At 36.7% G+C, this 27,240-nt stretch overlaps 2 protein-coding genes across 2 annotated transcripts in view; one reads left to right on the top strand and one right to left on the bottom strand.

Moving 5' to 3' along the window:
• The window catches only part of LOC106882091 (uncharacterized), a 49,658-nt gene extending 40,126 nt beyond the window's left edge, over positions 1-9,532 (bottom strand). The window contains exon 1 of the mRNA XM_014932649.3: positions 7,905-9,532. Within this exon, the coding sequence (XP_014788135.1) occupies positions 7,905-8,376 (472 nt within the window). The 5' untranslated portion in view covers positions 8,377-9,532. The remainder of the gene's footprint in view (positions 1-7,904) is intronic.
• A 1,405-nt stretch (positions 9,533-10,937) lies between these two features.
• LOC106882092 (WW domain-binding protein 2) lies at positions 10,938-25,455 on the top strand. The gene is made up of 7 exons (XM_014932650.3): positions 10,938-11,135; positions 17,699-17,795; positions 19,611-19,749; positions 20,513-20,605; positions 22,136-22,270; positions 23,483-23,569; positions 24,090-25,455. Exons 1-7 carry the CDS (start codon positions 11,080-11,082, stop codon positions 24,215-24,217), a joined length of 735 nt encoding a protein of 244 aa, XP_014788136.1. The 5' UTR covers positions 10,938-11,079; the 3' UTR covers positions 24,218-25,455.
• The last annotated feature ends 1,785 nt before the right edge of the window (positions 25,456-27,240 follow it).

Genomic DNA, 27,240 nt, shown 5'->3' with positions numbered 1-27,240 from the left:
AACCTGCACCTCCCCTGCTGCCGATGTACAGACAGCTTCATTTCCAAGTGAGACAAGCCACATCGATCTGTTTACGCTCTCACTCACACGCATGCATGTACGCATGCATGCACATACATGCACACAAGCATACAGTCATGTACATGCAAGCACACATGAGTCAGACAAAGCAACATATTGAATAATTATAATGTCTGGCAGGTAACAGGTATATATGTGCGTGTGCGTGTGTGTGTGTATACACATAAATTCACCTGTGTGCTCATGCGTTTATATATACATCATTGCTATAATGTTAAATTGTCGTATGTCCAAATTTGACCAATGCGTTTTTTTCGGTATTTATTTTCGCTTTAGGGTGGTGAGCTGGCAACAGAATGCTCAGTGGTATTTTGTCTACTGTTACATTCCGAGTTCAAATTCCGCTGAGGTCGACTTTGCCTTTCATCCTTTCAGGGTCGATTAAATAAGTACCAGTTACACACTAGGGGTCAATGTAATCGACTTAATTCCTTTGTCTGTCCTTGTTTGTCCCCTCCATGTTTAGCCCCCTGTGGGCAATAAAGAAATAAATATTTATTTTTGCTTGCAATAGCCGATTCTTTTGGATAAACTATCGTATTTCCAGCTGCTTCTGATGCCAAAACATCAAAAATTGTCAAAGTGTAATACAACGGTTTTGCTATGGAATGGCGGCGGAACTATTTTTACGTTTTCTGAAAAAAGCAACGTTTTGGACTTACAACACTTTTGCATAATAGCAACACTATATATATATATATATATATATATATATATATATATATATATATATATATATATATATATATATGTAAAAGCCATTTCTAGTCATTTTTTCATATATATATATATATATATATATATGTAAAAGCCATTTCTAGTCATTTTTTCATATATATATATATATATATATATATATATATATATATATATATGTGCTATGTTTTGGGATGGTCATTTTTTTCTTAATACAGTTCTATATTTAAGAGATGAGGAATTATGTACATTATTTATATTATTTCAATTTGACGGTTATTTGTCTTCATCTTGTTTGTTGTTAACACAATGTTTCGGCTGATATACCCTCCAGCCTTCATCAGGTGGCTTGGAGAAATTTCAGACCATTCCTAAGGTATTTATCAATGTTGTTATTATTATTGTTATTATTATTATTCAGGAATTGGTATGGAGCTGACATTAGACTTCGATGGAAGCATATAGAGAAACTCCATCAAAAACTAGCTCGTCTTTCAAACCATCTAACTTTCCTGTATAGATGTAGAGACTCTCTTAAAAAAGTGGTTAAGAGTGGGGGCTACTAACCCCAAGATTCCAAGTTCGATTCCTGAATAATAATAATAATAATAATAAAATCGAAAAACACCTTAGGAATGAGAACCCAGGTTCGAAATTTCCCCTAGACACCTGATGAAGGCTGGAGGGTATATCAGCCGAAACGTTGTGTTAACAACAAACAAGATGAGGACAAATATCCGTCAAATGTAAATAATGTGAATAATTTTTTTTCTTGCCAAAATATAACTGTTTGAACACATGATTTCAAATCAGGAATCATGCAAAACAAAGTCATACACATACACACACACACTCCCTATGCACTGTATACACTCCAGCACACCGTAATGTAAATAGAAACTAAACAAATGACCCAAACAATCCTTGAAGATATCGACTCACTCCATTTTTAGAAATATATTAAAAAATTTCTTTTCTTTTGTATTTATTCAGAAATCAAGGGCAGCCTCTATGATCTTTAATTTTCTCAAGAATTCCAAGACTGGTAAGAGGCAGTTATTGTCAGACTGACAACTCAATCCAAATGCTTGCAACAAGATGGTCACAGCTGAAGGCAGACACAAAGGTGGTGCTAAACTAGACTGTAGATAAAGTCTACTACCATTTAGATCTTAAAAGACAAACAGCTGGAACGTATTCTGCAAAGGCTATGAGACTGTTTTTCTTTTGTTTTTGGCACCGCTGACTTATTTGACATCAGGCATTTTATTGCTTCTCTCACTCTCTTCCTCCTTTTTTCTCTGTCAATGTGTGTGAGTATATTTCTCTAAGCAGATGAGGAGATGGAAAGTTTTTAATGTCAATCATGTTCAAATGTCAAATAAAATGTTTAATTAATAAATTGTAATGTCTCCCTCTTTCTGTCTGTATGTGTGAGTATGTTTGTGTGTATGTGTGTGTGTGTGTGTATTTACTCCAACACCGAAAGGTACTGTTGTCCAAATAGGCTGAATGCCCTATTAGCCATGTCAAATCTTCACGCCCAAATGGCTGTGCCTAACTGTCTCGTTACATACAACAAGGTATTTCGTCTGACAATTCTATCAACCTGCCACCCTTGGCTGCTACTCAATGTTACAAAGATCTTACAAAGATGAAAGGCAAAGAAAGTCAAAATAAATACCACAAGGCCTCCAGTCCCTTGATATAATAACTCTGCCATTTTGCTGCCACCCATGTTCCTCAAATTTCATAGTAATAGAAATCTGAGCTGGTTCACTCAAAATTGAACAACAATAGTTCAGATACAAAACCCTACCAGTGTATGACTGGTACTTATTCTATTCATTTCTACTCTAGGCACAAAGCCCGAAATTTGGGGGGAGGTGGGGCAGTCAATTAGATTGACCCCAGTATGCAACTGGTACTTATTTTATTGACCCCAAAATGATGAAAGGTAAAGTTGACCTTAGCAGTATTTGAACTCAGAATGGAAAGAGCCAAAAGACATGCCGCTAAGCAATTTTTTTCCAGCACTCTTACAGTTCTGCCAGCTTGTTTCTTGCTAATAGCAATAACAATAACATTATTCTAGCCCTCCTGGGGTGAAAAATATAAATTAACAGTTAAGGATTGGAAATTGTTTAACTCTTTCACTCTCGGCTTTAGGAAGGGCATCCAGCTGTAGAAACTTTGCTCGATCAGTTTGGAGCCTGGTGCAGCTTTCTGGCTTGCCATTCCTCAGTCAAACTGTCCAACCCATGCCAGCAGGGAAAATGGACGTTAAACGATGATGATGATGATGATGATAATGATTTCTGTTGAAACATACTGCCTTTTATTTCAATTAAGTTTGAAAATAATGAAGAATTTAGTAAAATAACTTTGTCATTATTAGAATGGTGTTTCAAATATAAATTGCCATGGAATTTTGATGGAGCATTTTCATTTAGATCAGTTTAAAGCATGAAATATGTATCAGAGAAACAGGCCAGTCTCAGGTAAGATGGCATCAAGAGTTAATCAAGAAAACCCCAACCTGCCAAAAAGTTTCTGGTCCTCAGTCTATGTTAGAAAAAAGATTTATTTTGATTGAACAATGGTTTGGCAGAATCATTACATGTCTTGCAGTATTTGTTCTGGTTCTTCATATTCTTAGTTCAAATCCTGCCAAGGTCAATTTTGCCATTCATCCTCCTGGGGTTGATAAAATAATACCAGTTTAGTACTGGGGCTGAAATAAATGACAGTTGATTTTTGCCCTGATCCTATGTAAGAAATTATCCAGCTGTAAAAACCCTGCCAAAACAGACACAGTAGCCTGGGGTAGTTTTCTACCTGGTCAGCTCTTGTCAACCATCCTACCCATGGATGCATGCAAGATGGGACATTAAATGATGATGATGATGATCAAGATGACTGTAGGCAGAATCAGCAGAACAATATCTTGCTACAGCTCTAAATATTCTTAGTTCAAATCCAGCCAAGGTTAACTTTATCTCTCACTCTTTAAGGGTCATTAAATGAAAACATCTGTCACATACGGGAGTTTTGTATAATCAAGTATACACCTTTCCCAAATTTGTGGGACTTCTACCTGTCCTGGAGAATAGGTGTTGGCAGGACCTTTAAGGTGAGATTTCAAGTGGTGCATCCAGAATCACAAGATCTAATGAGAGGTCCATAACTAGATGCTGGGCCCTCCTCTCAAAATAAAAAAAGAGAAAAATCTCACAGTCCTTTAGAATTTCAAGAGGTCCACTGCTTCTTCCTAGGGTTTGAAAGCAGGCTCGTTCAGCGTTGCCAAATTTCTCTTGAAGGCTCTGGTTGTTGGTGGACAAAATCAGTAGAGAAATGAGTAGGACTGATTTAATTCTCTCTCTTTACAACCCAAGTTCATATCCAGACTTACATCTTCCTGGCGAAGTCACTAAATAAATACTAGGCATGTAAAAAGCACACAGCACACTCTGTAAAGTGATATGAAGTCTGGACAGCTCCTGTCAAACTGTCCAACCCATGCCAGCATTGAAAACGGATGTTAAATAATGATGAGGATCATGACATCAAGGTCAATAATGTTAACTGTATACTTTTGAAATAAATCTTAAATTAAATAATAATAATTAAAAAATCAAAAATTGACATTAATAACAACTTTTGCCTTAAAATTAATAATTAATTATTACTATTTTGATTACAAAATATGTGGCAGAATCGTTAGCACACTGGGGAAAATATCTAGTAGCATTTTGTTCCTTTTTATGTTCTGAGTCCAAATGTTGCTGGTGGAGGTTGACTTTGCTTTTCATCCTTTCAGGGTCGATAAAATAAATACTGGTTGAACAGTGGGGTCGATGGAATTGACTTGCCGTCTCCCTCGAAATTACTGGTCTGAACCAAAAGTTAAAGGCAGTAGTAGTAGTAGTAGTAGTAGTAGTAGTAGTAGTAGTAGTAGTAGTAGTAGTAGTAGTAGTATTATTATTATTATTATTATTATTATTATTATTATTATTATTATTATTATTATTATTATTATTATTATTATTATTATTATTATTATTATTATTATTATTATTATTATTATTATTATTATTATTATTATTATTATTATTATTATTATTATTATTATTATTATTATTATTATTATTATTATTATTATTATTATTATTATTATTATTATTATTATTATTATTATTATTATTATTATTATTATTATTATTATTATTATTATTATTATTATTATTATTATTATTATTATTATTATTATTATTATTATTATTATTATTATTATTATTATTATTATTATTATTATTATTATTATTATTATTATTATTATTATTATTATTATTATTATTATTATTATTATTATTATTATTATTATTATTATTATTATTATTATTATTATTATTATTATTATTATTATTATTATTATTGAAGGTGCCAAGCTGGCAGATAATCGTTAGCACAGGGGGCAAAATGCTTAGTGGCCTTCTACCTGTTTTTAAGTTCTCAGTCCAAATTCCGCCAAGGTCGACTTTGCCTTTCATCCTTTTGGGCTCAATGAAATAAGTAGCAGTTGAGTACTGGGGTCGATGTAATCGACTAGCCCCCACCCACCAATTTCAGGCCTTGTGCCTTTAGTAGACAGGATTATTATTATTATTATTATTATTATTATCGTCATTATTATTATTATTATTATTATTAAATCTGGTATGATATTGTGGATGATGATGATGATGACGACAACTGTAGTCTGCACAAGGCTTTCTTAGTTCTGCATATTATAAGGAACAGAGGCCACGCAACTGTCTAACAAATGCTGAGAGATTTTCCAATTGTTCTCTTTATGTCAGACCCACGTGTAACGACAGTTTCAGAGCAGAAGGTTTCGCATTATAAAATAGTTAATGAATTTTTGCGGCAAAATGTCACAACTAACACTCAACTGAGATAACAAGGAAATCTTTTGAGGTGGGTCAACTTGCTAGAAACAGCACCTGAATTTCCTCTAACCACGTATCCTACAGTCTCAAATAAGAGAAGGACAGATTAGGCGAAATAGCTACAAATACACAGAAAGATCGGATGGTGCTCAGGGTTGAATTGAGGCTAAACAACGAGTGCATGTGCGAAGGAGAGCTCCTGGTAAGAGATAGGACAATGGAAGCGTTGATTCTCGCGACACAGTTTCAATTCCATGTTGAAAACCATGCCCCTTTTTCTTTCGTCATTGAAATAAGCAGTGAATCAGAACAGTATTGCCGAAGACTGGGTTGGTTCAATGATTTCTCTTCTCTCACATTTCAATGAACGTGACAAAAAGTATTCCAAGAGAGAGAGGAATCAACCGTTTCGAGGAACACACAGAGTAAAATTGCCGTGACATCGCAAAGTTTTCCCTCTACATTAATCTTAACTCTGCAACACAAGTATGGTAAAAGCATGAACTCCACAACACTCCGTTTTATCTACGGAAATATACAACACGACAGTAATTATATAACAAAGTAACGATCTCCGACAATCAAAAGGTCATCAGGGAATGCAAACCCTCTGTACACTGATCGGGAGTTGTTTTATTGACCACAGAGGTATCGAAATCCCAATTAAAAAACTGGTGGGATTTGAACTTGGATGATGAAAGAAGGGAAATTTATAATGCAGCAAGTATTTAGTGCGGTTCGCTACCGGTTTTGTAATTACGACGATCGTGTTGATGAAGATAATGATAAGATGGAAATGATGATGATGACGAAGTCGACATTGGTGGTGGTGGTGGTGGTGAGGAGTGTGATGATTTCCGTTAATCAAGTCACAAAAGCACCCCAACGTTTGTTCGATCTCCATCGAGCAGGTCCATGATCAAAGATCAATCGGTTGCGACCACCCCGTCCTTTTTAGGGGAGGAGTGTATGTAAGGTTACATTCTCTAACGTGTCCTTTCCCTAATTAAGACGACAGAGTATGACTTGGAGGGAGTTTTGGCTGCTGTTTCTTTCTGGCACGTCGAGCGACTGCACAAAGGCTTCTGCATTACCTTAGTCTACCCCATAATGTAAGATAGTGTTGATGGGGTGGTAGAAGCGGAGGTGAGAAACTGGTGGCGGCGGCGGGGGTGCTCGAAACTGTTTCAACTGAAGAGATTTAAAAGTAAAAACCTTAACTAGAACTCAGAACCAGGAGGTAACGATTTAAATACACAAAAACCAAAAAAATATTTACAACAAATGTAAAGAAAAGAACCTTCAAAACGAAAACAGATATTTATTTATCTATAAACTACTGTTGTGCTGCAATAGTTCTAGGTCAGCTCCGATCATGCAGAAACAATAATCAGAATCATTCAACCATGGCTATGCTGTCTCTTCTTCCCAGCTACTGAACCCCGCCAGACTTACATTATCTAATGTGTCCCATTTTAAGAGGGCGGGATGTGATTTAAAGAGGATTTCAATGCGATTTCTAGCAGTCCTACCGACCACATATAGGCTCCCTCGTAGCTGCTGTCTTTATTTACCGTTAGAATCAGGTGAAGGAAGAAGAGACAGTCTAAACAGACTGAACAAACTTCAATGAAACTGCATTGTCTGTGTGACTTCCTTATCTGCCAGTCTTATACTGCTCAGACTTGATCTAGTGATAAAGGGCAAGCTAGGACTATATAGACTAATGTGTCCTTTCCATTTCTAAGACAGTAAAGTAATTTGAGCGACACACAGCACAGAGGCATAACTCTCTTTCTCTCTCTCTCTATGTAAATTCCAACTATATATATAGGAGAGATAGATAGATAGATAGACACGACTATGTGTGTGTGTATAAACACAGACATAGCTAAACACACACAATCATTTGAGTTGGTGGAGAATGGATAAGACAAATACAAATGAACCAAATGATAGAGTAATACACTGACATAATTATGCAAATTATAAGGATATATAGGTAGGGAAACAGAAAGCTACATATATAAACGGACTGATATGTGCACAGACTCCACATACGTGTCTATACTATAGACACACACACATATGCAGAGAGGTAGATGATAGATACATAAACATAGGTGTATAAAAAGGTAGACAGATATGGAAAGAGAAAGTAATATCACATGTACTTACCCATTCCCATGATACAGAGCATAATGGTGATAGATATACGTGACCGAACTGCCTCAGAAATAAAGATACTCCCTAACGAGAACATGATAAGTCCAACACAGGCGGCACTCACAAACCCGATGACCATTTGTCGCCAGAGTTTCGGTCCGCCAGGTTCTTCGATTTTCCATCCGCGGCATCTTTGGCTGCAACTGTCGCGACAACATCTGCCCCGTCCGATGGCACGACAGACGTTGCTAGTGTTCGAATTACTATTTGTTGTTGTCGCTGCTGTTGTTGATGTCGATGTTGTTGCTGATGTACGACAATTTAATGTTGTCGATGTTGTGATCGGTGGTGGAGGTGGTGACGGAGGCGGCGGTGGTGTCGGTGGTGGCATCATATAAGCTGGACTCGGGTCACTGGCATCGTAATTGTTGTTACTGCTGTAGTAGTCAGACATGGTACAATCGTTCATTGTTTGGCTGGACATATTTATTATTATTATTATTCTTTTTTTCTTAGAATGCCAACCTAGCCGATTGATCAACGAAACCGTTCATTCATTCCTTGACTCAGTTAATTTGAAGAGACGACAGAACGACAACAACAACAACACAAAGGATCACCTCTAAGCTTCTTTGTTTGTTTTCGCTTCAGCACCAACAGCAAACTTAAAACTTCCATCGGACAAAACTCGAAGCTGTCACCAGCATCACAGCATCTTCAACGAAATGTTTTCGATTTTTAAAAATATATATGATTCTATCTTTCTTCAGATCTTTTCTTTTTATACAGCCAATCTTCATAAATTACATGCATCACAAAACGAGAACCAAATAGCAAAATCAGAGAGCAGAGAAATAAGAGAAATAAATATACAATCCGTTATTTCTTTAACGTGATTAGTCTTTCGTTGCTGCTGCGTCTTCTCATCCTCCTTCCTCTCTACTTGCTAACATCTTTTGTTATTGGAGAATGGCCAAGCATGGTCGACAAGGTGCGACGTCCCCAGCTTTCTTTTCACAGAGAAACAACACAAACGTAAGACTGTGTGATTTAAGCATCGAAAACCAGGCTTCACTTACCAATTTCTTACATAAGGGTACAAAAAGCCACGCACTTTGGGAAAGGTGTGCTGTAGAAGATTAGATCGACTCGCAACGTCATTTTACCGACTGCCCCAAAGTGAAAGATGAAAGGTGAAGTCGACCCTGATGGAATTTCAACTGGGAACGTATTTAAATACAGACAAGCATCTTTTTTTTCGTTCGTTACTTTAGATTTTCTGTCAATCCATTTGCTTGTTAATAATCATAATGATTTCTAGCAGAGAAACAAGACCATAGATTTTAGAACGATTTTAGTATATCACTACTTATTTTAAAAACTGCAGATGAATGAAAGAGAAAATATTAAAAAACTGATTAGAGATTTTGGCTGTGTGAGTGTGTGTGTGTGTTTTCTACTTTGAAATGGTATAATAAATATTCTGATGCGATACTGTGTTAAGAAAGGTAGAATGTTACAACAGCTCCGTCTCAGCCGTTGCTATGAAGACGTACCAAGTACACTTAGGTTACATGGATTCACTTTACACCGTTAGCTTCCCTTGGTACAATGAATACTGCTGCTGCATGTTGTTGAGTGAGGGTAATAAAGGAGGAGGTGGGATGAGAAGCATGAAAGTAAAAAGGTAAGATGAGATGAGGTGAGAGGGACTTGGGAATCATAGCATTGTATCTGAGAGGGGAAGAGGATGAGGGGAAGGGTAAGATGGGAGAAAGAAAGGAAAGGAAACAGAGGGAGAAATGAAAGGTAGGGATGTAAGAAAACAGAAGGGAGATGAGAAATGGATAGTGTTTACGTAACAGAGAATGAAGGGGAGGAAAGAAAGGGAAAGAAGGCTAAATGAGAGGGGAGAAAGAAGGAGAGGATGACAGACGTAAGAAGCGAGAGAGGGAGAGAGACAGACAGAGAGAGGGAATATAAAAATAATACGAAGGAAAGAGAAAGATGTAGAGATGCTAAGAGGAAATGAAAAGAGAAGAAAGAGGCGAGAGGTAGATGGTTAAAGAAGGAGAAGAGATTAAGAGTATAAAGGAGGGAAAAATAAGAGCAAGAAAGGAGGGTAAGAGATAGAAAGAGAGAGAAAGAGAGCCAGATGTAAAAGCTTTTGAACTACGGGGAGAGTAGAGAGTAAGGTGGGAGGAAATGAAAAGAGAGAGAAAGATAAATAGGAAAAGACAGACAAAAAGAAGAAAGAGAGAAAGGCTGGGGGGAGGGATAAGTAAATGATGAAAGATAGTAAGAAGAGCAGACAGAGAGAGAAAGAGAGAGAGAGAGATAAAAAGAAAAGGAAGAGTGCTTGGTAGATGTCAAAGTAAAGAGAAGGAAAGACTGGGTTAAAAGATGAGTAAGAAATGAGAATTAAATCAGTAAAAGACACGAGATAGGAACTTGAAGGAGGAGAGTGAGAAGAAGAAAGACGAAAGAAGATGAGATATGAGTGAATTAAAACTGGGAAGAGCAGTGAAAGAGAGATACATAGAGAGAGGGAGAGAGAGTGCATATGTGTGTGTGTGTGTGTGTGTGTGTGTGAAAGAAGGGAGGTAACTCTACTATTTTGCTTCAGAATTACATTTGAAGTGAAGATATTTTTAATGCTTTTTTCAAAATAATTGTCATTTGCTCCATTTCAGGTGTAATAAATACATGTTTATATATATATATATATATGTATGTATGCGTGTGTGAATAATGAATCCTTATTTATCATTTTATGTGTGTGTGTGTGTGTGTGTGTATACACACACACACACACACACACACACATATATATATATATATATATATATATATATATATATATATATATATATACACACATACATACATATATTTATATATATATATGTATATATATATATGTGTGTGTGTGTGTGCTCAATTAGTTAATAATCAAGAGTTAGTGTAATAAACAGTTGAGTTGTGTTTGAGCCACATGAGACAGATCACGTGAACAGCTGTAACTGCGTCATTGGCATTACACACACACTCACTCACATATTGTGATACACACAGACACACTGACGCAAGCGCAAGTATTTCTGGGTGTGTTTCATACATATATACATCCATATTTATATAAATATATAGCAAATCTCTTGTTGATCGAAGGTTGTGTTATGCAGCAATGTCTCTGAACACAGCACATTGTAATTATGGTGTGTTGATCTACACAGGAGAAAGGTTAGTAAATCGAATTAAATACACGTTATATACATATAATATATTTATAATATATATGTCATATATTTATATACCTCTGATAAAATTTATAATGTAATATATATACTTCTGACATGCTAATAATATACAAACATTGCTTGGTATGCACAATATTCATACCTCACTGATTATATATATAAATATATATAATGTGTATGTATGTATGAGTTGGGGGGGGGGCAATATTTGTGGCGTGTTTGTTTTTCTAGAAGTTTCTGTTTATGTCTGCCTAATTCCTTTGTAATATTTGTTGACTTTTTGTCAAACGATCGAGGTTTATTTGAAGTTTGTCTATGGTTATGATATGAATGAACACAGACAATTTACAGGTAACCTACTTCGCCGTGTGTACACATACATACCACGTATGAATGCGTGTATATTAGACACAGGTATGGTTGTGTGGTTAAGAAGCTTGTTACCCAAACATGTGGCCTTCCGTCGAGTCCCCCCCCCCACTACGTGGTACCTTGGGCAAGTGTTTTCTATATTCCCGGCCAGACGAATGGCTTGGGGGTGGATTTCGTTGATGGGAACTGAAAGGAGTCCAGTGTGGCCTTTTCTTTTGTTTTCGTTAACGGGAGTCGGCCTTTATATTAACCTATATATATATATATATATATATATATATATATATATATAATGTGTGTAATTTTGAATACTCAGGACGTGAGTTCCCAATAAATGGGTGAATGTTTTTAACATCATGATAGCTTACATGAAATAACGAAACGGAAACAAAAACAGTGTTTACTTCAGTTATTTGTTTATTTTTATTTTAAGGTTAAAAAAAAAAAAAGGTGTTTTCGTTTTAAAAATACGTCTATTACGGAAAGTGAAAAATAATTTAGATCACTTAAGTATTTAATTACTAACAGCATTAAAAGAAATGTAATGATGTAACAGGATTTAAGAAAAGATGAAATTTCCTAAAGCATCAAAAACCATACTAGTAAACACACACACACACACACACTTATGTATGCGTGTAATTATATATATATATATATATAATATATATATATATATATATATATATATATATATATATATATATAATGTGTGTGTATCTCTTGGCTGGAGAAGCGTAATTAAAAATGAAATCAACACACACGAAAAATGTACAAAAAGTAACATGGCTTTCTTGTATTGACGAAACGAAACCTGGACACTTTCGTTATATGTTTAATACATGGAACAGCATATACGATGATAAATAGTATTGAATTATAATAGAAATTCTTAGCAGAGCCGTTCGATAGAATGCGATGAAATAAGTGACAGATTGAAGAAAGTACTGAGGTTATGTAATTGATTAAAAGCAAAAATAGAAAACTTGAAATAGAATGGTTGTACGAAAAGTATTTTTCCACCCATTCCTCTTATAGAAAACATCAACAAATAATCTAAGAGAAATACGTAGACACAAACGGAAACTTCTAGAAACAAATACGACACAAATATTGATCTGTAATACATACACACCGACACACACACACACACACACACACACAACAGTGAGGTGTATGTATTATACATGAGAAGTGTGTGTTATATTACAAATATACACCGTTAGTGTGTGTGTGTGTATGTATATTCTTTAGCCCAAAATATTACATATAAGTATATGTATATATTAATATTTGGCAGAAGCACGAGAGTGACTCTCGGGCGGGGAGTTTCGTGTGTCAGCACTTTTCAAACTTTGGTATTGCAAAACACACACACACACGTGTGTGTGTATGACAATACAGAAATCCCTGTTATCGATTAAAATCCTTGAAGGTGTATATGTACACACACACACTGTAAGATTCCATAAGTTCATACTGTTCTCTTGAGCCATTGGTGAAAACGTGTGGACAGTTCGTGAGTGATTTTTTTCGGTATAAGTACGTAAAATTGCTGACAAAAGTCCATCTGGTGTCGTTTCTCTAGACGTGACATTTATGTGACATTCATAGTTTGGAATAGACCCGACTATCTTTAAAATGGTTTTTCGTTCAGTTTCCAGATTTTAATTTGAACATTTTAGGTGATATGTAGCTATACACCAATCTTTTGTAGAAAGCAAAAGGGACTACCTAGAAACATGTTACATTCATCCGATTTACATAGAAGTCGTCATTTTACAAAAGTCACCATTAACACATTAAGCGCGAAGGACCACGATCGTGGCCGCCAGGCGCAGGTCGACAGGTCACTATCGCGGCCCAGATAGATGCATTTAATTTATGGGCGTTTATTGGGGTCTAATGTCGTTCAAACGCTCCGATACCCCACCAGACTGCAAATGGACTAATAGTTCAACTAATGACTTTGCAGATGATGTGTTTTATGTGTACCTGGTAGTCTCATTTTCATAAAATGTGCCCTGCTGTCCATGCTATGTAAGGGCAAATTCCAGCGTTTCATGGGTTAAGCTTAATTCAACCGATTGCCGTTTTATGGTATATTTCGTAATCATACCAACAACACATCTTAGAATTTGTGTTGGCATTCGGAGAGATTCCATATATATAATGTAAATAATACTTTATAAGCCAATAAGGGAACCTGTGATTATTAACTCTTAACTAAGCTGACTTAATTGCCATTTTATAGTATATTTTCAAAACACTAATACAGCACCGTATTTTAGAATTATTGTAGACCGTTGGGAATACCAGTATGTCTTTTGTATGTGGTTCTCTCCGTTTTGTTTACATATCTGCCAAATTCCTCCTTTTCAGTATTCGACGGAAAAAATCACGTTATCTGTCTGCATGTGATCTCACTTGAGAAAGAAAATTGCTTCATTTCTTTTTACATAGCAGTAAGTTTGTATATCAAACGAGTGGTTTCTGATAAGTATGGAAACTTATCACTTTATTATCAATTATTATCACTCATTGATTTTTTTATTGGCCATTTTACGTACTTGGAACGAAGTAGACTTATCATGTGAGACAAATAAATAGAACAGTGATGAAATCCTTGCAGTGCAAGGCCGAACATTTTTAGTGGGTAGAACAACCAATTGTATTAACACTTGTACTTCACAAGTACTTGATTACCCGATCGAGTAAGGCTGAAATGAAAGTTGATCTTGGTAGGGTATGAACTGTGAATATAAAAACCGTGAAACCACATCGTTTTATTTATTCCACTGGATACAGATGTTATCCAAAGTAAATGATTTAATCAGCCTTGTTAATGAGTTTAGAGTAAAATTATTATTAATTTTAACTGGTTAAACTGAAATCTGACCTCATTCTGACGACATCTTATCAACAATTCCCTTGTTTCACTACAATTTTTCGGTCAGTAGAGGAGTGTAGTCGAATAACAAACAATTGACTCTGAAGTCTATGTGTCACGGATTTGATTCCTGTTTGTGGGCATTTTCTTGTCATTGACCTGCTGTGAAGGAACAAACCAAGCAGATTTCAGTTTTCTCTCAACTTTGCAATATGTTTAATCACAGGAAATAAGTGTTTTATTCAATAAACTGAGGAATGTTTAAAATAACCATCTGTGTATTATAATAAATTTATTCACACCATGGAAAGACTGGTGTGATTGTTGCCTGAGAGAAAATCTCTAGATAGACATGCTGTATAAAAAACAACAACATCAAACAAAATGAACATCATCACAATATTGACTGAAGGTGCCATGCAGTGGGACTGAACCTGGAACCATGTGGTTGGTAAGCAAGCCTCTTACCATAGGGCCACACCTATATATATATATATATATATATACACACACACACACACACACACACACACACACACACACACACACACACACATGATGGACTTCTTTCAGTTTCTGTCTACCAAATCCACTCACAAGGCTTTGGTTGGCCCGAGGCTATATTAGAAGACACTTGCCCAAGGTGTCATACAGTGGGATTGAACCTGGGACCATGTGGTTGGTAAGCAAGTTACTTACCACACAGCCACTCCTCTGCCTATGACCATCTTTTTTTTAAGGCAGTAAGTCTTAGAGTATTTGAGAAAGATTTGCCTCTATATTCTAGCAAGTTAAGTCTCCATGTAAAGGCCCCTTTCTTTGTACAGAATTATTTCTTTGAGATGTGTTTTCACTGTCACACTGCATCAGGTAGCTTTGGAAAGTCCTCAGTTTCATGCCGTGTGTCTCTGCATGTCACGTCTTTGAAGTTGAGTGACCGTCATCTTCTGTTAGAATGTAGAAGTCTCCAAAATATAACCTGTAATATGGCCTGGTGTTCAGCCTGATGGCTGTAATCAGTAGAGCCTATCCTGCATCGAGGAGCAATGTCAAACCACCAAAGCAGTTTTGAACTTCTTTCATCATTGACCAGGTTTTCGCTCCATAGAATGCTCCTCTCTACCCATGTCTCTTGTTGACTCTGAAATGCTCCTCTCTACCCATGTCTCTTGTTGACTCTGAAGTACTCGACTGCAAGCCATGCCTGTGCTTATTTTATTGTATTTAATGCACAAAGAACACAGCTTTAAAAGGTTGATGCTGATATCTTGTTGGTGATTTATAGTGAAATTCTCTCCCTGGATAGGGTGATAGTCTCTTGTCTGTAACTTCCCCTCTACTGACAGCTTGGTATTTACAGCTTTTTGATGCAGTGTGTGTGTGCACATTGAAACACCTTCAGAAAATATGGTGTTGAGTGGCAGACATTTATGTTTTGGAGAAGGAAATATTCGTATGTAAAAGGGAAGGGAGGGGGCTGGAATGTGAGAAATCAGCAAATTTGAGATTTCAAGCGAAAGAAGTCAATGATCAAACTTTAAATACCAACTTCTCTCTCATCACATCAAACGGTAGCATTTGAGAGAAATAATTTAAAAAAAGCTAAGGATAACAAATAAAAACAAAATTGAAAAAAAAAAAAACCTCTTCAGAGAATAAAAAATTATTTTAAAATCATTACTGAAGAAAAACAGAAAATTTACAGATATGCAAAATAATTTTTTATTTTTTCAAGATTTTATTTTGGTTTGGAAAGAATTAAATATGTGTTTCTTCTCACTAATCACAAAACTAATTTTGAAGCAGATCCATTTTCTCTGCAACATATTCCTCTTGTATTTATTTTGCCAATTGCTCTAATAATTCTGCTGTCTTCTGCCTTAAAAATTCAAATAAAAATAATTTCTCCATCTTCCAAATCTGTTCACTTAATTATTAGCACAACTCACGTTGAGGTGTTGCAGAAAATGTTAGGCTTTGCATGTTGGTAACATCACCATCATCATTTTAACATCCACTATTCCGTCCTCACAGGGGTCACACATGGTTTCTAGAAGCATTCTTTCTACTGCTGGCTGCCCTTCTTGTTGCTGACACTCATTTTCATACAAGCTACTCTTTTCCCCTCACTCATCTTTTAAACGTCAGCCTTCTCAGTGGCCGGACATGTTTTGGGGGTAGATGTAAACAAGCATCATGTTTGTATGCTGACATAGTTTACGCAACGGGCAGACCGAATTTCATGGCAGATGTTAACAATGCCACTATCTATGAGGTGATGCCATGCATATTTAGCCATTTGGTGGGAGGTATGTACTTATACACCCACATGGTTTGGGGTTCAGGTCCACAGTGGAACACCTTTAGCAAGTGTCTTATATAGCCTTGGGCCAACCAAAGCCTTGTGAATGGATTTGATAAATGGAAACTGAAAGAAGCCCCTTGTATGTATTTGTGCGTATGTGTCTCCGGTGAGCTGGCAGAATCATTAGCATGCCGGGTGAAATGCTTGGCAGTTCTGAGTTCAAATTCAACCAAGGTCGACTTTGCCTTTCATCCTTTCGGGATTGATAAATTAAGTACCATTAAGTCAACCTCACTGCCAAAAATATTTCAGGCCTTGTTCCTTTAGTAGAAAGAATTGTCTGATAGTTGTAAATGAGTATAATCATCATAGAAGTGTCCTTTGTTCCCAGTATTCCACAAAGGAAACCTATCTGGCCATGGGGAAATATTATTTTGCTTGGAAACAGGTGAGCGTTGGCAACAGAGAGAGCATCCAGCCACGGAAAATATGTCTCAACAAATCCCATTCAACCTATGCAAGCATAGAAAAGTGGATGTTAAAACCATGATATATATACACTGAACTGCAAACGAAATGTGAGATGTTTGACTGTCAAATATGTTTTAATTTCATTATGTCAGAGATAAATTTTGATAAATCTGATAGTCAATTTCTTGCATGCACTTTGGCCAAAGTCTATGGGTCGTTGTCATGTATTCTGGTAGTGGGCAGATTCAGCACATCGAGATTGTAGAGCGTCACATGTTCAATACTGTGTATGCCCTCACTGGGTGTTCAAAACAGCCATACACCATCGGTATATGGACTGCATGAGGTGGTTCACAAAAGCCATTGGCACCTGTGCCCACACCTTGAGGAAAGCTCTGCCATTCTGATTATATTCACATCAAATCTATTAGCTACAGAGAACAGGCGCTGCTAATTTGCATATCTGTAGTGTTTAACATGTTATTTAATCTGTGTATTTATTTTCCAGGATCTTAATCTACTGTGATGGTGTGCAGGGAACACTTGAAGGGGGTAACCTACCAAAAGGCAGTAAAAAGGGTAGAATCTACCTTACCACTCACAGGGTAAGTTATCTCTTAGAAATTCTTGCTTTTCTTATTCTTCTGTGTAGGATACTCATTGCCATCAGCAGTGACTCCAGACTTGCGTGTGTTTGTATCTGTACTGATAGATTCCTCCTATGGTTTCCAGTTGGTCTGATTCTAAAATGGCAACGATGTGAAGATGGAAGCACATAGAGCCCTGATTGCTCTGTCTGTCTGCCTGTTTGGGTTTGTTTGTCCATCTCTCTCCTTTCTTTTTTTTATGATGGGCTTTATCACATTCAAACCCATTGACAGACATCGTATGTCATTTCTTCAATGCTGACAAGGTTTGGTGGAAGATTTTAATTCAAAGCTTATGCAAACAAGACATTTGTACTCAGCCAGAACTGGTTTCAGCCAGTAGACAGGAAACGGATGAAGGTCATTATTTGTGTGTGTTTAGTGGCATGACGAAGTACTTCTCATCTTTGTCAAAAAAATCGAAGTATTTAATAAACAGTGATTGATAAAATGAGCATCAAACTGATACATTCAAATGAAAAACTTGGAAAGTGGTGCTCCAGCTTGGTTGTAGACTTTCTAGACACCAATTTTAGGGGAGAAAAAAACAGATTCATTGATGAGACTGAAAGTTTTGTGTTCACTTTTATATCTTTTATAAAAACTACGAGGGTGAGTCACAAAGTAATGCCATTTTGTTTAGGACAGGTATAATTACCAACACAACATGTAACATACATCAAAATGAAGCTGGTCCTCTGTGGATCACATCCCTACTTCTCAACATAGTCACCGTTTCTCTCAATAGCAATGTTCCACCTTCGAATGAGAGCATGTATCCCTGTCCCGTAAAATTCTGTTAACTGTTCTTTGAGCCACTTCTTCACTACAGTTTTCACTTCCTCATCACTGGACAATCATCTCTTCGGCCCCATGAAAGAGGGTCTGAGAGGCAAACATTATTCCAGTGACTAGGAAGTGGAAACTGTAGTGAAGAAGTGGCTCAAAGTGGGAGTGAACTGAAAAGCATGAAGTCGGGAAGCAAGCTTCTTAACGATGCAGCCATAACTACATTAATATTAATTTGTAAAATTGGCACTCGGCCAAACTGTTTAGAGAAGGTATTGTGCAGTTGATTGTATTGAGTTCAATTCATTTTATCTACTCTGAAAGAATGAAAGACAAAGATTGCCCCCACAGGGTTTGAACTTGGAACGAAAAGAGCCTGAATGGGTGGTTGTGGTGGTTTGGATAACTGCAATAATTAAGATAGCATGCAAGCACTTGTTTTGTTTTTGTTTTTTTTCAACATACTCAGCATTGATAGCAAGAAAGAAGCTAGTTAAATTGGCTTTAAAATGGCTGGGGAAAAGATGACTTAATTTAGCAAAATGATTTTTTAAATATGTTGAAAGGAGAAAAATCCCGTTTACCGCCAGAAAGATCAGCAACAAGATTGGATGGTGTGGAAGTTCAGCTGCATCTAGCCTATATTCCAGACGTTGCTCCATCTGACTACGGCCTCTTTCGATCAATGCAGCACTTTATGAAAGGTTGCTGATTTGAGTCATTCGATGAAGTTGAAGAGACCTGTCAAGAATTTTTCGATTCAAAGCCAATGGATTGGTACTTTGACCAAATCCGAAAGCTTGCAGATCATTGGCAGAAAGTCGTGGAAAATGATGGTCTTTATTTTGAAGAACAGTTGATGTTGGTTTTGAATAGATTCTTGCATGAAAAATCATTCTTTTAACACGGTGCATGAACTTTCTCCTCAACCTGGTGTTATGTAATGACACAGCTATTTACTTGTCTTTGTTTCTTCATTTTTAGGTTATTTTCCTCAACAATTCCCAGAAAGATGACCTTCTTTCATTCAGTATGCCGTTTTTTACCATGAGGCAGGTTGAACTTGAACAACCTGTATTTTCAGCCAATTACATAAAAGGGACCGTTTTTGCTGAACAAGGAGGTAAATCTTTTTTCCCTCTGTGTCTGTGTGTGTGTGTGTGTGTGCACGAGAGAATTGGTGTTTAGTTCTTAATCAATCCTGATCCAAAAAAGGAATAACTCCTTATCTGTCTATTATTTATGTATTTGAAGTTCTTCCTAAACAGCCATTAATTCAGATGGTCTGAACGGTATATTACCACCTTTCTTTGATCATCAATGGAGTGGTAGCAAGGGCATTAAGTGATGGTATGCGAGGATCTGGAATTGGTGGGTTATTGATGGTGTGTAAGGATATAATCACTAGAATTAGTAAGGACAGTGCCTTGAGTTAGTAGGTTATTGATGGCTTGTAAGGATAGTCACTAGTGATGGTAGTTTAGTGATGGTTAATGTGTTTTCCAGGAGTTAAAATTGTAAACATAAACTGGAATATGGCTGATCTCTTTATTTTACACCTTCTTGGAGATTATCAAAACAGTCTCTGTAACTTAGTGGTTCAGCAAAGAATACTGATTGAATAAGTGGTAAACTTTTAAAAAAATGCACACTGGGGTCGATTTGTTTTGACTAAACCCCTTCAAAGTGGTGCCCCAAAATGGCTGCAGTCAAAAGACTGAAAGGAGTAAAAGAAGAAATGTTAAATTATTAAATCCATTTTCAACTTAAATTTGCATAATCTAAAGGTCAGAATGTATTTTTTTTATGTAACTAATTAAACAATCACTAATCAGGTTTATTTGTTTTTCTTTTTTTTTTTCCCCTGTTTTTTCCTCTTCTAAAAGGTAAATGGTCTGGACATGCCACATTCAAACTTTGCTTCAACAAAGGTGGTGCTATCGAATTTGGACAAGCTATGCTACAGGCTGGAAAACTTGGTAATTATTTTCAGTTAAAATGTTCTGTTGTCTCTCAAGAGAATCATTATACTAACAGAAAACATGCACTGGTTCCGTTTCACTTCTTTCTTATTCATTTGTCAGTTGGTTCACTATTTAACCAATTAACTAATTGGTTGTTTGATTAATTGTTGAGTTAATCAATCAATCAGTCAGTTAGGTTTGTCAAAGTCCTTTCATCATTGTTCATGATCTCATCAATGACACACCCTCAGCTACATCAGGTCTGCTTCAGTCCTGTGTGTGTTTACTGTTAGCAAAGTGACTCTTCTGAGTAAGATAGTCTTTTTATTGTCATCAACATAATGACTCAAGGTACCTGAGGTTAATTGCCTTTCTCAGCTGTGAGCTGTCGTTGGAATAAATTGACAGGTGGCTTTCATTTTCATTGATGGTCCTTCTATTCAATCTTTTACAGTAAGGAACTGACTGATTTTTAGCTGCAGCATTTTCAAGGATATCAACCAGTGTTGTGCATCACACAATTGATGAGCTGTGAGGGTAAAATCACAGTCAAGGCTAGAGAGCTGTGTGTGTGTGTGTGTGTGTGTGTGTTGAAGCTTGGATTCTGAAGACGGAGGTTCAAGATCACCTTGATAGTACGTACATCAAGCTTCTGACGAGGTCTCAGAACATCTCATGACATCAGCACAAAACCAAAGAAAAGAACAGATTTTATATTTTGGAGACTTCTGCACTTTAACAGAACGAAAGCCTCTCTGTTTAATTGATGTTATTAGCAGAGATCCACAACATGGAATTGAGGATTTACCAAGTTAAAGAGGAACAAAGATTCTTGGTGCTGCATTGAGATGTCTCGGTCGCTGTTGCTGCTGCTTATCTCAGCCCTTCTTTCTAAATCTGCTTTGTTGATTGTACAGTTCTTTCACTCGTGCGTCTACTTACCCTGGGCTAAACTATGTTGCTGAGCCTATACATGTAATCAGTCTATATATGCATGGCCGGTGGGTGGGGGTGGTGGTCTGTCTGTTTGCATGCTTTTGGGTTCTGTCTATTTACATGCACTAGGGGGTCTGTTTGTTTGCATGCACTGGGGCATTTGTCAGTTTGCTTGTCCTGAGGGTCTGTCTGTTTGCATGTGCTGTTTTTTTTTTCCTGTGTGTGTCATTTGAAACTCCCCCTGGTGGGCTATGAAACGATGATCTTTCAAACCTCACTGACTGAGAAAGTGAATAGTTATTTGAGGTTGTTCACTGCTGTATGTAGTCCCCCTGGCTTTCAACAGCTATTATGAAGTCGTACACAAACAGGGGCAGTGGGGACTGTATCAATTGAACACATAATCTGTTAGCTTGGAACACCAAGTTCAAATCCTGTGAAAGACCTGAAGCCAAAGCAGTGTCAAGGAAATCTCTTTGCTGTATGTATCTTAGTGGGAATTGCTACAGGAAATAACTACATCCCACCCTGGGGTGTAGTCAGTGTTGACAGTGGGTGGGCTATAAAAACTAACTAATCTCTTTATTCTATTTCCTACATTTATTTCAGCATCCCGGTATCAAATGCCACAGCCTCCACCTTACACTCCTCCCCAGGGACCATTTTATCAGCCTGCTCCGCCTGCCTACACAGCTTATAACTATGGCTGGGTGCCATATCAAACATTCCCAAATGCACCACCAGGTAATATTGTCTTGGCCTTTTCTCTTTCCTGTATTTTTAAATTCATTTGATTTCTAAATTCACAGCAATCCATGTGCAATGGCTATGATGTCAAGGTACCATGTGACTAACTACATGACTCTGTAAAGTTAAGGTATGGCTGACCACATGGTAGCTGTGCCATTAAGGTACTATACTAATGACCACTTGGTGGCTGTTTGATTAATTACTGACCATATAGTGACTTTAAGAAACTGGACTATCAAGTTCAGACCTTAATATATTTTAATTTTCCTTAATTTCTTCACAAGAGGGAGGGCAGTGTTCATGGTCATTCATGGACATGTTGCAGTTTTTAACCATTAACTCTTAAATGGTAAACATCATCAATTGATGTTTTGTTATGGAATGGCAGACATGAATTAAACTTTCCAAAATTTTACATGCCTGTGGCCATCATCAATTGATGCCTGAGCTTTTGCTACATTAAATGTGCCTAAGTGGAAGAAATGGAATCATAATTGGTTGATTTATAAAGCAAAGAAGTTTTTCTTCTTTCTCACATTCCCTCATTATCAGGTGAGGTACATAATTTCTTTTCTCCTGTAGGCACAATGCCCGAAATTTTGGGGGAGGGGGGGGCAGTCGGTTAGATCGACCCCAGTACTCAACTGGTACTTATTTGATCGACCCCAAAAGGATGAAAGGCAAAGTCAACCTTTGAAGACGAGGTACATAATGAATGAGCTGTAGTATTTATGCAGATTGCCAATATTGATAGTCTTTTATGTTGAAACTTTTGAGCAAGAAAGATAACTCTGTTTGTCTCGCACCTTCTTTTCTCCACCAAGGGACACAAAATTTATTTATTTATTGCCCACAAGGGGCTAAACATAGAGGGGACAAACAAGGACAGACAAAGGGATTAAGTCGATTACATCGACCCCAGTGCGTAACTGGTATTTAATTTATCGATCCCGAAAGAATGAAAGGCAAAGTTGACCTCTGTGGAATTTGAAATCAGAACAGAACGGCAGACGAAATATGGCTAAGCATTTCTCCTGGCGTGCTAACGATTCTCCCAGCTCACCACCCTTGATACACAGAAATATCTGGTGTTGCAAACATGTCCAACCCATTCCAATATAATGATTATCCAAATAGTCTCCCTTCTCATCATCTTTTCCCATGTTTAGTTTTTTTAACCTTTTGCTTCTTTTTTTCTAACTTCAGCGTCTGAGGTGTTTATGGCAGAAGCACCCCCTCCCTACCCAGGGGTTGATTCGAATTTGAACCCGTATCCGACTGGTTCACCTCAAGGTTTGTAATTATTGATTTAAACAAAAATTATATTTTACTCACTGTTGCTGCTGGTGCAGTCACAGCTTGGGCTGTTGTTGCTTTGACCATGTTATTGTTGTAGATGTTGTTTTATTGAATTGGAGAGGTGGTGGCAATCATCAATCATGATGCTTGCAGAGGTTTCTGTGTTTGATGTTTTAGTGAGGTTGTGCCTGTTTAAAAAGAACATGGGCCGGGAGCAGTTGTTTGGTATTGTAGACTGTGGGAAGGAAGGATTGGGTGAATGTGTTTCTTGTTGGATGTGAAATTCAGAGGACAAAGATGGGTGTGTTGCATGGGATTTGATGGAGGAGGAAAGTTGAGGAGTAAATACCGAGAATAAAAATTAAATTTAAAAAAAAATGTATTTGTTCTGTGAGGCTTAATCCCAAATGATCCCTGGCCTTGCACTTGTCTGCAGCCTGATGGTTTATGACTCCTGTTCTATAGAATTGATGAAATGTTGATTTATTGAATTGATTTCTTTCTGTTCCCCCAGATGCCAAAGCTCGAGAAGCAGCAGCGTCAAGTGCCTATTACAACCCTGCGAACCCTCACAATGTGTACATGCCAAGTCCTAGCGAACCACCACCACCTTACTCTGAGATTGGCAAGAAGACCAACTGATGTGTCACAGAAGAAGTGGACCCAGGATGGGGGTTGAGAGAAGGAAAAGAAAACATGAAACAAAAAGACAAACCTTGATGTTTTAAGCACAATTATAATGTTGAACCTGAAATATATAAATAGATATATTTATATTTACAACTGTTATTCACAGTATTAATTTCAGTTATTGTTCTTATTATTATTAATATTATTGTTAAGGTGGCGAGCTGGCAGAATCGTTAGCACACCAGACAAAATGCTTAGCGGTATTTTGCTCGTCGCTATTTCTGAGTTCAAATTCCGCCGAGGTTGACTTTTCCTTTCATCCTTTCGGGGTTGATAAATTAAGTACCAGTTAAATACTGGGGTCAATGTAATTGACTAGTCCCCTTCCACTAAAATTCCAAGGCCTTGTGCCTTCAAGTAGAAAGGTTTATTATTATTATAACTATTATTATTGTAAGGCAGAATTAACACCCTGGATGAAATGCTTAGTGGTATTTTGTCTGTGACTATGTTCTGAGTTCAAATTCTGCCGAGGTTGACTTTGCCTTTCATCCTTTCAGGGCTCGATAAAATGAGTACCAGTTGAACACTGGGGTCGATGTAATCGACTCATCCCCACCTCCCCCAAGCTGCTCTTGTGACAAATATTCAAAACAATAATAGTAATAATAATAATAATTATAATTGTCATTATCAACTGTATCAATGATTACTATTTTTCCTTTCTTTTAAAAATAATTCTAAGAAAAATGTTGCTGTCATTATTGTTGTTATTGATCCCTCTGGGATGGAAGGAATAAAGCACCAATCAAATACTTGGGTTGATTTCATTGACTATAATAACTTCTCTCAACATCTTGTGGTCTTATAACCTGTTTTGTGAACACAAACAATTTGAATATCATAGTTACTAAGTGAACTAAATAGATTACAATGCTGGTACCCTGGCAACCCCCATCCTGAAATAGAAAAAAATGAAAGATAACTGGTGGTGCCAGACAATTTGGTAATGCTACACGTATTGGTATTACCAAATAAAATATGTTACATATAGTTGCGTCACTTTTTGTGGTGAGCTGAAATTTACTTCATAATCCTTCACTTTAGGATTGATAAAATAAATACCATTCATATACTGGGGTTGATACAATCAACCACACTGTTTCTCTACAGAATTATATACAGCCTTGTACCAAAGTTATAAATAATGATAATTATTATTAATTAAAATCAGCTTTTTTTTCTGTTAATTGTGTTTGACCCTCTGAATTATATTATTTGTTGTGGTTTTAATTATTGTTGTATTATTATTAGTGTGACGGGATCATTAGTGTCAGCAAAAATACTTTGCAGTATATAGTTACAGCTCTTCACATTCTGAGTTCAAATCCTATTGGGATCAACTTTGTTTTATTTTTTTATTCTTCCAGGGGAGATGAAATAAAGTAGCAGTCTCATGCTGGGGTTGATGATGTTGACTTACTCTTGTCCCCTCAGAATTGTTGGCCTTCACCCAGAAAAAATTTAAAGCTATTACTATTATTAATAATATCATTATTAAGGCAGCAAGCTGGAAAAATGTTTAGCGGTATTTTTCCTGCCACTACGTTCTGAGTTCAAATTCCACTGAGGTCGTCTTTTCTTTTCATCCTTTTGGGGGTCAATAAATTAAGGACCAGTGAAACACTGAAGGTTGATGTAATTGACTAGTCCCCTTCCCCCAAAATTGTATACTGAGGTTTCAGTGTAATCAACTTAACCCTTCCCTGCCAAATTTCAGGTTTTTTTATTTTTATTTTTTTTTTTAGTAAGAAGGATTATCATTATCACCAATAATATTTTGGTGTGTGGTTGTGGTGGTGGTGGTGGTGGTGGTGGGTCAATTCAGTTAATTACATCTCACTTAAAACAATATTCGTTTTCTGGTGAAGTTATTTGTGATAGATGAGGATCCTAATTAGAAAGGGATTTCTCTCTTACCTTTGTAAATATGATGTCACAGTCTTGTTATGGCCCGTTTAAAGCTCCTGAGAACTTTAGAAACATTTACCCTCATTATTAGTAATTAAGCTGATTAGTAATCAAGCTCATATCCTTTTATATTTTACTTATTTGTTCTTTCTTCTACATACCTTGGCACTTGATCTCTCTCTTATATATATATATATATATATATATATATATATATATACACACACATATATACACATGTATATAATTTTGGTCATTACTTTATATATTTTATTGTTGCTATTATTTTTGTATACATATATTTTTTAAAGTTTTTTTTTTTTTCAACATATATGGTGATGATGATGATAATTGGGGTGGTGGCAATTTCATTTCTGAACAACAACAACAACAACAACAAAATGACAAGAAAACCTATTCCAATTTTGCTAACATTCCTTGTAGAATTGAATGACTGATAGTAACAGGTAAGTGTTGTTTTGTGGTGCCAAACCTCACCAATAACACCACCACCACCACCACCACCACCACCCCTATCACACCCCCACCATCATCACAGTCATTCAATTCTTTTTTTTCTTTTTTTGTTAGTGTAAACTCTTTAAAAACATTTGAAAAACCCAATAAAATGTCGTTGATATTACTAAGATGTGTGTTGTTTTGGAATTCGAATATCAGTAAACTGAATATGGTGACTGTTATGCCAGTAACCATAGCAACATGAAGGGCCTGTCTCTGGAAGCTAAAATTTTCTTTGCACTCTATGGCACCCAAGCTCACTGATAGCTGCAAATTCTTTTGGCCTCTATTTAACCCCCACTTTCCCATGCTTGCAGGGGTCATAAAGAAATGGTTGAGACAGGTTCTCCATGACCAGATGCCCTTCCTCTCAACAACCTTCACCTATTTCCAAGTAAGGTAATATTTTCTCACGACCACCAGTTTTTTTACATAAGACTGGAAGTGGACAACCTCACCCCCCCCCCCCCCATATATTATTCCTGCAGCATCCTGATTCAGTTACTCTTATTCTAACAACACTTTGCTCAACAGCTACTTGGTGG

The sequence above is a fragment of the Octopus bimaculoides genome, chromosome 10, assembly GCF_046866305.1.
Source record: "Octopus bimaculoides isolate indiv1 chromosome 10, ASM4686630v1, whole genome shotgun sequence".
In the NCBI taxonomy this organism is placed as follows: domain Eukaryota; kingdom Metazoa; phylum Mollusca; class Cephalopoda; order Octopoda; family Octopodidae; genus Octopus; species Octopus bimaculoides.
Note: the sequence above shows the minus strand (reverse complement) of the source record. Positions and strands in the feature narration are given on the sequence as shown.